General features: G+C 33.7%; 1 protein-coding gene across 1 annotated transcript in view; it reads left to right on the forward strand.

Annotated features, from left to right (window-relative positions):
- The window catches only part of LOC121374219 (uridine-cytidine kinase-like 1), a 43,252-nt gene extending 33,889 nt beyond the window's left edge, over nucleotides 1-9,363 (forward strand). Inside the window, exons 13-14 of the mRNA XM_041501215.1 lie at nucleotides 1,498-1,596; nucleotides 2,831-9,363. Of these exons, the coding sequence (XP_041357149.1) occupies nucleotides 1,498-1,596; nucleotides 2,831-2,883 (152 nt within the window). The 3' untranslated portion in view covers nucleotides 2,884-9,363. The remainder of the gene's footprint in view (nucleotides 1-1,497; nucleotides 1,597-2,830) is intronic.
- The last annotated feature ends 4,205 nt before the right edge of the window (nucleotides 9,364-13,568 follow it).

Genomic DNA, 13,568 nt, shown 5'->3' on the forward strand with positions numbered 1-13,568 from the left:
TTTTAAATACCTAACTACCGTATATGCTATTACGGTGATTTAAGCACTAAGATCGCTTTGTAAAATGGTCAGATGGTCTACCAGGATCTTGGTTTGGGCTTCAGAATATTTAAGCTGCAGTAACCCAACTTATTATTTTAACACTGGGTTAGGTGGGTGGGCATGTAATAATTTCATTAATTTGTTGTTTTTCTAATATTCATTGAGTAAAAAAGCATTATTGTATAATGTATTACATTGATTTTTATTTATTAATCAGGGATCGTAGCGATCTTTAATTTCCTTTGAAAAAAAGTATTGTTAGGTCTTTGAAAGTCTTTGAATTGTAATAAAAGTCTTTAAAAGTCTTGCAAATCATAGCCAAAGCAATGATGATATCTTTTACAGCTGTACGCACTTGATATTTTCCAGTTACAAGGTTTAATATGTCTTTATGCATGTAAAAAAGCTCAATTTTTTTCCCCATGGACAGCGAACTGATTTGGTATTTTTATCGCATTCTATTGTCTTTGTCCACTGTATAAAAGTCTGAAAATGGCAGGTAAAAGTCTTTGAAAGTCTCTGAATTTGTTTGGTCTTTAGGGCTATGAGCCCTGTTACGTTGACTTGACTAGACACATCACAAAACTGATGGGTTGAGAGATGGATAATGGGGTGGATGTTCTTGTTGGGGTTCAGTTATAAATTCGCCACTCCATGCCTCAGCCATCAACTAAATTAAGTATATAAAACTTAAGTGTCTATACTTAAGTCTCTGATAAAGAGAATGGACTCCAACAGCATTCAAATTTCTATTACTAGTAAAGGAAGGAAATGTTTTATTTAACGATGCGCTCAACACATTTTATTTACGGTTATATGGCATCGGACATATGGTTAAGGACCACACAGATATTGAGGAAGGAAACCAGCTGTCGCCACTTCATGGGCTACTCTTTTCGATTAGCAGCAAGGGATCTTTTATATGCACCATCCCATAGACAGGATAGCACATACCACGGCCTTTGATGTACCAGTAGCGCTGCACTGGCTGGAGCGAGAAATAGCGCAATGGGCCAACTAACGAGGATCGATCCCAAACCGACTGTGCATCAAACGAGTACATTACCACTGGGCTACGCTTCGCCCCCCCCCCTTCCCCCCCCCCCCCCCCCCCCCCCCCCCCCGTTACTAGTAATTAAATTTGTTACCCCTTTTTAAGCATGTCATTATATGGATTCCCATACTGTACATTTTACACTGACCTTAAACAGGACTAACTCTGGGTGGGCAGAAAATTTTGCAAAAATATTTTTTTATCTTGAATAATTCCAGAAAGTCAGTTATTTTCTAATAAAATATCTATTATTACATGAAATTATTTTGCCAAATTAAAATAAAATTCACCAATTGTTTTTGAAATTCGCAGTTGGCGAATTTGGGGAGTGCCTGCGCTAGCCCTGCTTAAATAGTGCTAACATACTGACTGGTAAGTACTCAAAATGTTTAATATTGCAGGTGTGTACTCGGTTGCATATGCCTTTCCGAAAGTGAAAATTGTTACAACAGCAGTGGACAATGTCGTGAACGAGAAATTCCATATTCTACCAGGCATAGGTTTGTATCCAGTTATATGGAGTATTTATCAAAGATATTTTCAGTATTTGTTAGAGAAAGAGATTGATCCCCATCGGTGGGCCCATTGGGCTATTTCTCTCTCCAGCCAGTGTACCATGGGCATCGGACCACCCTATTCTAGAACCTCTGCTTTCTAAGACAATGTGTTAAAATTACCAAATGTTTGACATCCAGTAGCCGATGATTAATGCATCAATGTACTCTAGTGGTATTGTTAAACAAAACCATATGTATGAGACAGAGTGAGTGACAGAAAAGACAACGAAATGAAATGTGTTCAGGATATTTTTAAATTATAGCAATGACACCACTAGAGCACATTGATTTATTAATCATTGGCTATTGGATGTCAAACATTTGGTAATTTTTGACATATAGTCTAAGAGGAAACGCACTACATTTTACCATTAGTTGCAATGGAACTTTTATACGCACCATCTCACAAACAGGATAGCACATACAGGGGTTACTGCTGCCACATGTGCTACTCTTATAAAAAAGCAGCAAGGGATATTTTTAGATGCACGTTTCCATAGACAGAAGAGTTAATGCCCTATCCTTTGATATACCTATTAAGAAGTACTGGTTTGGATGGGGGTGGGCACTTGAGTTCATTTCACCTCCGTGAGCACTCTACCACTAAGTTACATCCTGCCCCAAAACAACGGGGGGGAAAAGGGGTAAAGGGTTGAGTGTGACAGTTAATAATATTAAATTTATATCTGTGGTATTTTAATTGCATGCATCACTTGATTTTAATAGCATATATAAATTATTGGACAAAAGTAATTTCAGTTATAAAAGGTGTTTTTATATATATATATATATATATGTATGTATATATATATATATATATATGTATGTATGTATGTATGTATGTATGTATCTATATCTATATCTATATCTATATCTATCAGGGATGTCATTAATAGCCGGCACCCGGTATCGAACTTCCAATAAACAATGCTTGTCGACTTTTTGTTGATTAATGGCCGCCTATAATTTGATTTTCACCGGCGATTTTTATTATTAATGACATCACTGTGTGTATATGTGTGTGTGTGTGTGTGTGTGTATATATATATATATATATATATATATGCATGTTAGATATATATATGCATGTTAGATATATATATGCATGCATACATATATCATATATATGCATGCATACATACATACATACATATATATATATTTTTTGTTTTTTCAGGTAACTTTGGTGATCGCTATTTTGGGACGGACTTAGTAACAGAATCTTACTGAATAATTCTGGACTTGCTATCAGGATAGTTCATGGGACCAAAGATCTCTCTCGTCCATCCACTGTTGCTGTGATGTATTCGTAACATCATTGTCCGTTGCCATTTCATTTTCATATCATTTAGATTGTCAGTATCAATGGCCTTGATTTATTCCTTAACGTCAGTTACCATGATGCATTCATAAAGAGTGCCATCAGTTAACATGATATACTCATATACTCAATGCTGCCACCTGTCGTGATGTATTCCTATTTAGTGTATCAGGGATCATGATATATTCATAACGTACAGATCAGTTGCTATATAGTATTTGATATATTGATAACCATTGCCATGTAATTGCCAGTCCATCGCTCTAATTTTTTCTGATGTGTGTGCAACATTATTACATTGATATCAGTTGCCAAGTTGTATTTACAACATTACAGCACGGATGTCGGCTGTCACAATATATTCTTTACATTGGTATTGATTATCTGTGACATGGTCATAAAATCTGTTCGTTGATGTCAACTTAATCTCTTCATTGATGCATCTTTGGATGATAGTAAACAAAATGTTTGTTGGTGAAAGATGCATGTTAATGTTATGTTCCCAACTGTTTTTCTAAACAACATAAAAATGGTGAGATTAATTGATGAATAACAGAAACTCATGTGACTGTCACACAGGTATGCTTCAATCAGATGTTAATAAGCCAAAATATGTAATGGAGAATGTACAAGGAGATGTAGATTCATGAAAAATAATTCACGAGCCCCATAATTAATTGCTTTTTTCATGAATCTACACTTCCGAGTGCATTCTCCAACTTAATCCATTACTCATTAAAACAAATTACGTCATTGCTAAATTAACTTCTATTTTATCTTTTATAATGAAAATATTGGTTAAAATGGCAAAGAACATTTACAAAACTAATAACCCCAAACCTGTAGGATCCTTTTGGACCTGACCTGAATGATTCAGTCAGGAAATCCCCAGCAGTGGATGGCTGGTGTCAAGTATAATCTCTGATTTCCGATTTAGTTTCCGACAAGCTTCGTTGTGTTCCACTAGAATATATTACTCTCACTGGTATCAGGTTTAAAAGGCTTAAATTACATATTTATTTGATGATGCATATGCTTGGCCTCGTGGGCTAAAGCATTGTACTTTTTTTACAGTGAATATGTTCTGTCAGTAGTGGGTTCGAATCCCTGACCTGAATGCATAAAAAGTTCAAATCGTATTGTTTCGCAGGTGTTAATTCTTGAAAAATAATCTATACTTAGAACAATAGTGTGACGTCTCAGGTATGGATTAATATAAGATATAACACATTAAGTTGTAATGAAGTAAAATTGGCATTTTTTAAGGTCCTGTTGCAATTTTCTAGGTTGGCAAAAAAGTTTATTTTTTTTCATTTGTTTTGCAAGAAGAAACTATGTTTAAATTAGAAATGCTGTGAAAACAATTGGCGACTTAATTCATATGCATTTTCTGTGACAATCATAGGTATTCTTAAATTAGCTTCCAGTTATTGTTCACTGTTTTCTTTTATTTTACATAGCATTTCAAGAGATATGCAATTGTGGAAAAAACAAAGTAGCCAGTTGTGATCCAGTAGTAAGCTACTGATCAGCTTAATTAACAAAATTTTGTCTTGTAACTATTACTGACCTTATGGTAATGTCATTCAAGCCTTGAAATAAGCGGTCGGTCACGGTCATTGTCCGGTACAAATTTGTAACTTGTCAGTAACAATGTCGATTGCATCGGTCACCATGTCCGAAGCTCGCATTGTAGTAAAAGCCGTTGTTTTGGAGTCGAATACACTTAATGCACTGATTAAAAAACAAATTGATTACGAATGAAAAAAACACAAATGTGTACCAGTGGGATTCGAACCGGTTCGCGGGGCACTTGACAGTCCAACATGAAGTTCATCTACAGTCTGTGTACCTGTTTAATAGGATTTTTCATAGTCTCGATTTTGTGGGAACTTACATTGTGAAAAGTGATGTCACGCATATTAGTAATTGACCTTTCGTACTTAGTATATACTTCCTGTGGCGTTTTCGTTTAAAGTTTGCAATTCAATTGCCTCGTGGTTAACAATTAAAAGATGTTGAACAAAATAACTCCAGTCTTTGCTGTAAAAGAACAGACAGGTACCGATAATGACAAAACAACTGCCCCTGTTTCCAGTATCCGCTCAATGCGGCCTCCGATTAAATCGTGCCCCGGAAATTCCCAAACAAATATCTTGCGGAGTAGGATCTTAAAATCTAGCACTGAACTAAAATGGTAAAAGGAGGATTTAGTTAATACAAATGCCTCTTTGTGGCTACAGTTTGAAGAAAACACCGAAGGCGAGGATACACTTATGATGTGTTCGCTCTGCAAAAAATTTCCAAAAGAAATGCAGTATAATTACGATTTTTCGGACGCATGGATCAAAGGGTCCACAAATCCATGTATCAAATGCTAAAAATCACTTGGCAACCAAAAATATAGAATATTACCACAAACAAGACACTGATGACATTGAAAAAAATGGATGAGTCTGAGTCAGATCATCATGAATATGAAAGTTCAACACAAAGTGATAGTGACAGCAGTTTCATGGGTTTCTTAAGCCCTATCCTAACCGGCCGCAAGCGATGCGAGCGATTATTGCCGCATCCTAACTGCGTGCGCGCGACGCGGCATATAAAGGTGTCGCACGCGTGCGGTTAGGATACGACAATTGAAATCCATGATTTCTAAAATTATAGCTTGCGGCCGGTTAGGATACAGCTTTACCAGAGGACATATATTAATAGACTAGTAAGTATGTAACAATAATAAATGTTATCATTTGGTGACTATTGCCTTAATTGCTGCATTGGTTATTTAGTAATTAAATATATCAATTATTATTTCATTTTTATTTACAATGTTTTGTGACAGGTACAATTTCTTTTATGTCGGGCACAAATTGATTGGTGCAGGACATTGTGTCAGGTACACCAATTTTTTTTATTTCAAGGCTTGTCATTCAAGTAAGCATCGTTTTGTTAGCTACTGTGTGGATAGCGAGAATATTACATGAGTGTCCAGTTCATATTATATTTATGACATGAGTGCCTAAATTTCTAATATACCCCAAGCAATAGATATAATATGAGCTGAATGCAAATGGCATTGGAATATTTTAAGCCATCCCATTGGCTGTTGGGATGTTAGGGCCAGTGTAATTTCTTAGGTGGAAAATGCTATTTGTTTGTGGCCAGGCTAAGTATTCATAAAAAGAGAAGAAAAGAAAAGTTTTCTGTAGTTTTATTTTCAGAAACAAATTGTGGAGAAAAAATGGAAATAAAAATTTGGGCTGAGTGACTATAGAAGCCTTTCAAGGACCTAATGAAATAGCCAGTGTACATCACTGGCGTACGTCATATTGAATGTAAATGACAATTAGCTTTTTCATGGATAAATGTGGTTGGTTAGATGACAAAAACTGGAAAAGTCTCCATCAAATTTGTTTGTGTGCGCATGGGTGGGTTGGTGTGTGCATGCATGCATGCATCAAAGCTCTGATGAATGTTATGTTTTGTGCAATAATATGTTGCTTCACAGCGCAGGTGTGGTTTGGTGTCCTGTGTTTTTTATTCCCATTACTTGGCATTTTAAGAAATATACAGTAACCTTTACAACTGTACACATTTGATTCATCAAAATGTATCAGCATCCACTTTATACTAGAGGAGAAAACATTACTGATCAGTGCTTCTTTCTCTGTCTATGTGGATTGAATATTATGTTGTCTGGTTAAAAAGTGAGCATTTAAATATGTATGTATATACGTATGTGTTCCAAATATTTTTTTATAAGTGACACTTCCACAACTTCTACTCAGGTTACAGTGTTACCTTTCAGTCTGTAACTACATTCTGAAAGCACTGCCATTTTCAAAATGTTTTTTTATTTGTTACACGACTGTGTATGGTGCCATTCTTTGTCATTGTAAAGATGTAAAGTATGGATTCTCAGTTTAAAAATCATTTTCATGTTGGATTAACAGGATAAAAAAAGAAAAAAAAGAGGTCAGATTGAGCAGGGTATTTCAATGTTGTAATCAAATATCATCATTCAATGTTGTATCTAATTATTTAGATTCTGCATTTATGGTGCTCTTTAACAATTATGTAATGTATCATTTGGCTGTATTATACCCTTCCTCTCCCCACCCCAATATAACGTTTTCAAGAATTCCTCCCTTTTCTTCCCCATCCCTGTCTAAAATTGTAACACTTGACAATCCCACCTGTCCATTTTTAGAGATGACAAAAAGTTTCTAGATTTTTTCAGAATTCCAGATTTTTAATAGTCTGTATAGTGTTTCTAGTTTTTTTGCTATTTGTCCAAAATGTTCCGTATTTCCATCAAAACTTACAATATGGTTTTTGCTGGTACTTTGCATGCGTTCTGAATGGGGGCCTCCATTTTAGACCATCGTACAACCCTAACCCTAGGGCCAAGATCGGTACACAAACATTAATATTAAAATTTGCTGATTTAAAAAAAAGAGTAAAATTCTGTAACCCACTTTTATCTCTGCATTTTACTGTTACTTAAACATAATTTGACAGTCATTAAGTTTGAGGGGTTTTTTTAATTATCTGTTTGTTTGATATTAATAAGTAAATTTAAAAAATCATATTAATCTAAAAATTGGCCGTTACTGTGTGAATAAAAGTGACACACAACCCCTCCATTTTTAATGCATCTGATATTTCTTACCTCCCTCTTCCTGCTCCAACCACAAGCATTACATAATTGTTGAACTGTCCTGTTTGAACATTGAGCTAGAAAGTTTGAATCTCAACCTAATCAGTACTATTTGCATGGACTTAAGGATCTGAGTTGAGCTCTGAAATCAAACATTTGTAAACTCGGGGACTGTCATAATGCTGGTATTGTCTTCATCTTCAGTGTGAAGTTTAACAAAGGGAATGAAGTGGTCTGTTCTAAAGCTTCCCATTTCATATTTAACAATCCACATTAGCTACTTACATAACTGTTAGTAAGAACAGCATTAATTTATAGGTAACTTTTTGTAAATGGTAGAACTTTTAAATATTGAGCCATTTAAGTAAAACTAGTTAGTAATAATACATTGTTTTGTTAACTTTTGAATTCTCAGATTTCAGTACTGTGGTAAACACGTGTTTGCAATCACACTATGTCTATAGGTGATTTTCATATTAACTGATATGTGTATTGAAGTAAGCTTACATAACTGGTATATGTTTTACTATCCTCTGTTTTTATTGTGCTATATATACTTTTTTTCGGTGAAATGTGCACCAATTGTAAAATCTTTAATAAATAAGTGTATTCAGGGGAGATAATATTATATTGTGTTATAGATGGCGCCACCTGCATCAGACTAGCTTAAGGTTTTGTAAAGTGAAGTCACAGTTGTTGTGTTGATAAAAAAGAAAAAAAATTCATCAAAAATGTTGTTTCTAGATAACTTGTTGGATGTTACTGCTGCCTATAAACTTATGTGATAGTAGACATCTCTTTACTACATGACATTAACCTCAGTAATGTGTTTTTTATCTGCATATTAACACTATTTGTAAATTGATTGACATTGCTAACCTACACTTAATACTTGATTTGGCTTTGGACATGTTTGTTTCAAGTGTGGTGCGTTGACACTGTTTGTAAATGAACTGATATTGCTACGTTATGCTTGATACTTGGTTTGACCTGGGCCGAGTATCAAGCATGCTGATTATTCGTGGTTAGACAGTTATTTGTCGAAGTATCAAGTCTGCTGGTTATTCCTGATTGAACAGTATTTGGCTAAGTTCCGTGTATGCCGATTGTTTGTGATGAGACAGTATTTACAAACTACTATGACTGCTATCTTTGGCAAACAGCTTAAGACTTGCACTCATAGCGAGATCTTTGCTAGCTTGATGTATTTTGGTTAATTATATAAATGTTTAGATTACAATTAGATGTGACTGGATAATAAAGAAATTTCAGGACTACCTAGCCTAGATGAATGAATGAATGAATGAATGTTTAATGAAACCCAAGCACAAAAAATACGTTGATTGTTCATTCTATAAAATGACGGACTGCAGTAAAATAAAGAATCTGGGTTAGGTAATATAGCATAATATCCAGTTAAGATAGAAATGGACCTTTTTTAGACAAGTTAAGTAATTGTCTGCCCTTCCCAACTAATTATGGCTTTGGTCTTGCATTTAAAATTATATATCTGGCTAATAAAAAAGGTACAGGTCGTTTTTGGGTTGTCATTTTAGCTGGACTATTGCCTAAACTATTGCATAAGTTGATGTATTTTTAGGATGTGTGTTTCAAGTTTAACGTCAAAAGAAATTGAAGTATTTTCTTTCATTCCTGTGGGTTTGGACCAATCTCATTTGATTTAAAACAAAATAATGTTTCCACCACAGTATGCATTTCTTTATTTTGATCTCACATCATGCTACGGCAATGGTAGGAAAATCAGTGTGCATGTGTGAGTTGCTTGTATGTGGAGTGCTTGTATATGGTGGTGGTGTGTGTGCGCGCGCACGCATGTGTATGGTTTAATTAACATAATGCTTACATCTAGTAAGGTTCTAGCACATTTACTCTAGGGATATTTTTTATTCACAGGACAAGGTATCGTACATAGGCGGATGGTTCCATTATTGCTAGGCAAGCTATACGTGTACACTTGTATTGCTCTGAATGACTTTTACTTTTTGTTATGCTACCATAACTCAACATTTTAAAGCTGGTACAGGAAGATTTCTGTAAAAAATTTTTTTTTGACATGTACTTTATAATTGTTTTTATGAATTTTGTTTTTTGTTTTGTCTCCACATTAGAATGTATGTGGGTGATGCTATGTGTTAGCAGGGTGTTTGTAAAATGCTGTATTGTTTTGTGTCTCAAGAACCAAGTAGATTGTTGTCTACGATGGGAAAAACCCAGTGAGGAGAAAAAGTTGCAATTTTTTTTGTAATGCAATAGCAGCTTATTGTTTATAGTGCAATTAGTGTTTTTTTAGAAAATGTTTTAATTTCTTTGTTATTTTTTTCTTTGTTGCCTCAATTTTATTTTTTGATATAATGTTCGCCTACTAAACTGGTATAATTTTTTTTATTTCATTTAGTCCTCTTTTTTTTCTCTTTTCTTTTCTTTCTCTTTTTTTTTTTAATCATTAAATGTTATCATTATGTAAACCGCTAATATTGTGCAGAAGCTAGTGCAATGCTGTTCACCTTTTTAACCCTTATTATGTTTTAACCAGTATTATTTGTTTCTGGTTGTGTTTTTTAAGGGTTTGTTGTCAGAAGAATGACAGTTTTTTCACATTAACAAAAGTAGTCACTCTGGTAACGTTTCTTTTCTCCTTTTGTTTTTTTGTCCCTCGATTATTTTGTCACTGCACTTGACTGGTTCAGTGTGTAATGTTTCTCCTTTTTTTCTTTCTCTTGTGTTTTTTTTAAAGTTATATTCTTAATGATGAAATTTAAATGCTTTTATTGTTCACAGAAAATTGGTATGTCATTGTGCATGAATTCCAACCAGTAGTTAGAAATTCCTCTATTAATCAGTCAATTTAAGTATTTTGTTTGGGTTCTGCCATAGCTACTAGAAAAGTTGCTATTTTAGATCTTTTAAAAAAATGCTTAAATAGGACTTGGGAGTTATTATGTTTGCTTTAGTATTATTTTTTATCGATAAAATAATTGCTAGAATAGACCATGGCATTGCAATGTTTTATTTGTTCAATATAAACAATATTTCTGATTTTTGGAATGCGATTTTCAAATGGGCAAGTGCCTATATTAACGTCTTTTTCCCTATGTCTGCATTATTCTCTTCGCATTAGATAGTGTTACAACGATGTGCTGTGCTAGTTCCCTAAAAAAATAATATCCTACAGTTAGAACTTGTTTTGTGATTTTACCCCAGTTGCATTCTTTAGTCCCTCACTATACTGGTCTCATAATAACATATACTTGTATGCTGAACACCAAAAGAAACGCATATCAGGGTTATGATTACAGATGCTCAATTCTGTGAAATGATAAACAGTATATCATTGTGTATTTCTTCTGAATCTCAATATGTGTTGATCCCTATTTTAAAAAACACAAAACTTAAGGTTTTAGCTGAAAATTATATTCACATTTCTTTTGGTGTTTGGTATACATGAAATATACTGTACATACTAATAATATACTATTCATACTGTACTACCATATACATATATTAATATTGTACTGAAAATAGCACTGTTTCACTGGTGCTGTATTGGTAAAATTAATATGTGGTCGACATAATTATCTGCAATATACTCTTTATGTTGGTGATAGACCTGTAGTCCTTCCAAACAGGGAACGCCTTTTGTCATGCTATGGAATTTACTACAAGTTGTTTAGTTCTGAGCCAAGTTATTTATTTCTGAGAGGTTTAAAAAAAAAAATTATTCAAAACAATTTTACTGTTCTAATTACGTCAAACAAAACTGAAATTATTTACAAAAAACATTTTTGTATGAGGATGGGACGGACTGCAATTAATTCTCAATTGAAAGTTTGTGTGTTTACTAATAGATGCAACTAGGGTAAGATTAGAATAAGTTAAGACAGAGGCATGTTGCTAAATTAAAACTAGTGGCAGTTTAGAATTCCCGTTCTGTATTCTACAATAATTGATTACAGTTATTTTGTAGAGTGAATCTTTGTTCATTTTAGAATGTCGGTGCCCAATCAAAAAGTGACTAGTCAAATATTTACCTCATTTTGGTTTTGGCACAGGAAAATTACAAGCTGTAGGATACAGTCCCACCTGTTTACTAGTATATTCGACAATCAGGAGACCTCTATAACCGTCATCTTTGTCAGACAGTGGTCTTTGTATGCGAGTTTCAAGTTCTGCTATTTAAACAATTGTTATTAGGTTTCTTTTTATAACAGGTTCAGCTGTGTGTAATTATATGTGTTTGTCTTTTTGTTTGTTTTATTACTGTACTTTTTGTGCATCATTAAATGAAGTTTAAATGTCAGAATTAGACACATGTAACTACCAAGTAATGTTTATCTTCTAATATTATTGTATTAGTAGTGGTGATAGTAGTAATAATGTTCTAACTTCACAGGAAAGGTTAACTGAATATACTACAGATCTAAAATCTTTTTGAATGTCATTACTAATGAAATATATGTTTATATGATTCGAATTTAATGGTAGTTAATGTTGTCGGTATTAGAGTTTTAATTGTTTTGGGGTTTTACATAATCCTGGCATTAATAAATGTAAATCTTCTTTTTTTGTCCATTTAAAAATATAGTATATTTTTAAAAGCAACACCTGATAAAAGTAAAAATAAACTGAACAGACTATAGTTGGCCTTCAGCTAATTCAGTTTTTAGGATTACAGAACTGACGTGTTATTTTTACAGGAATTCCACATACGTTTAAGGACAAGAAGCTTAATGTTTTGTTTTGTTGTGGAATGAATCTGCAATTCTCACAATCACGAATATGCTTACATGTCACATTAATGAACAAGCCAAATTTCCATTGTCAAATTGTGATTAAATTATTTTTATATTGTATAATTATTAAGATATTGCTTATATCATGGAAATTTCTAATTAATATGTTTTCAGAAATATTCCATGAAAATGTACCTGATTTCTGTGCAAGATAACAGCTATGAAATCTGATGTACATTTGAACTTTATTGGTCGAAGTGTATGTATATGATTCTCAATTTTTTGGATATGGGGAATTTTATGTTTAGTGCTATTGTATTGCTGCAGATGGGGCCAATAAACATGTACCGGTATTAAAATTGTGTTTTTATTTTTTAATACATATTTTGGATAGAGAAAAAGACATTGCAATGTTGGTAATATTTATAAAATAGAAGTATTAGTTCCTTTACCAGTCCAACTATAGGGGACTATAGGGAAAGAGTTCGCCCAGTACCCCTCTATATCAAAGGCTCTAAAGACTAACCCCAACCCTATACCTAAAACTACCCAAACCATTGATTTAGAGGGGGGGGTGTTTACGGATCGAACCCATGCCGACTACAGGTTTTGTCTTATCTTGTCCCATATTTATTTTTACTTATAATTTTCAGGACTTTTTTTTTTCTGCACCGATTCGATATTGAACTTGAATTTTGTGCATAGCTTTATCAGGTACTGCTTCAAATCCAGTTTGATTTTACGGTGATTTACACATTTTTTTTTGACAGAGTTATGGCTCTTGAACTTGGGAGATACAAAAAATTGTTTTCCCAGACTTGTTTTTTGCAGGGCCCCCAAGATATTGACCTGAAATTATGTATAAATCAGGTTTTACTGTTTATGGTGATTTACCCATTTTTCATTGTTATGGGCCTTGAGCTTAGGAGATAAGAAAATTTGTTGGGGCCCAGTAGGGAAGCTGGAAGGGTTTAGCAGTACTCAGAATGCTGGTTTACACAATTGTATAACTACAGTGAAAGGTGATGTGCAAAATTCTGCAAAGACATGAATATTGACTTGAATGAAAGATACCATGCATTTTTAGGCTGATCCAGTGGAAAACACTTGTTCTTTGGAAGCTTTTTATTTGAATGATTTATTTAAGGAATCACATTTTGATGAATAACCATAACACATTGGA

Source organism: Gigantopelta aegis, chromosome 6, assembly GCF_016097555.1.
Source record: "Gigantopelta aegis isolate Gae_Host chromosome 6, Gae_host_genome, whole genome shotgun sequence".
NCBI classification, from domain to species: Eukaryota; Metazoa; Mollusca; class Gastropoda; order Neomphalida; family Peltospiridae; genus Gigantopelta; species Gigantopelta aegis.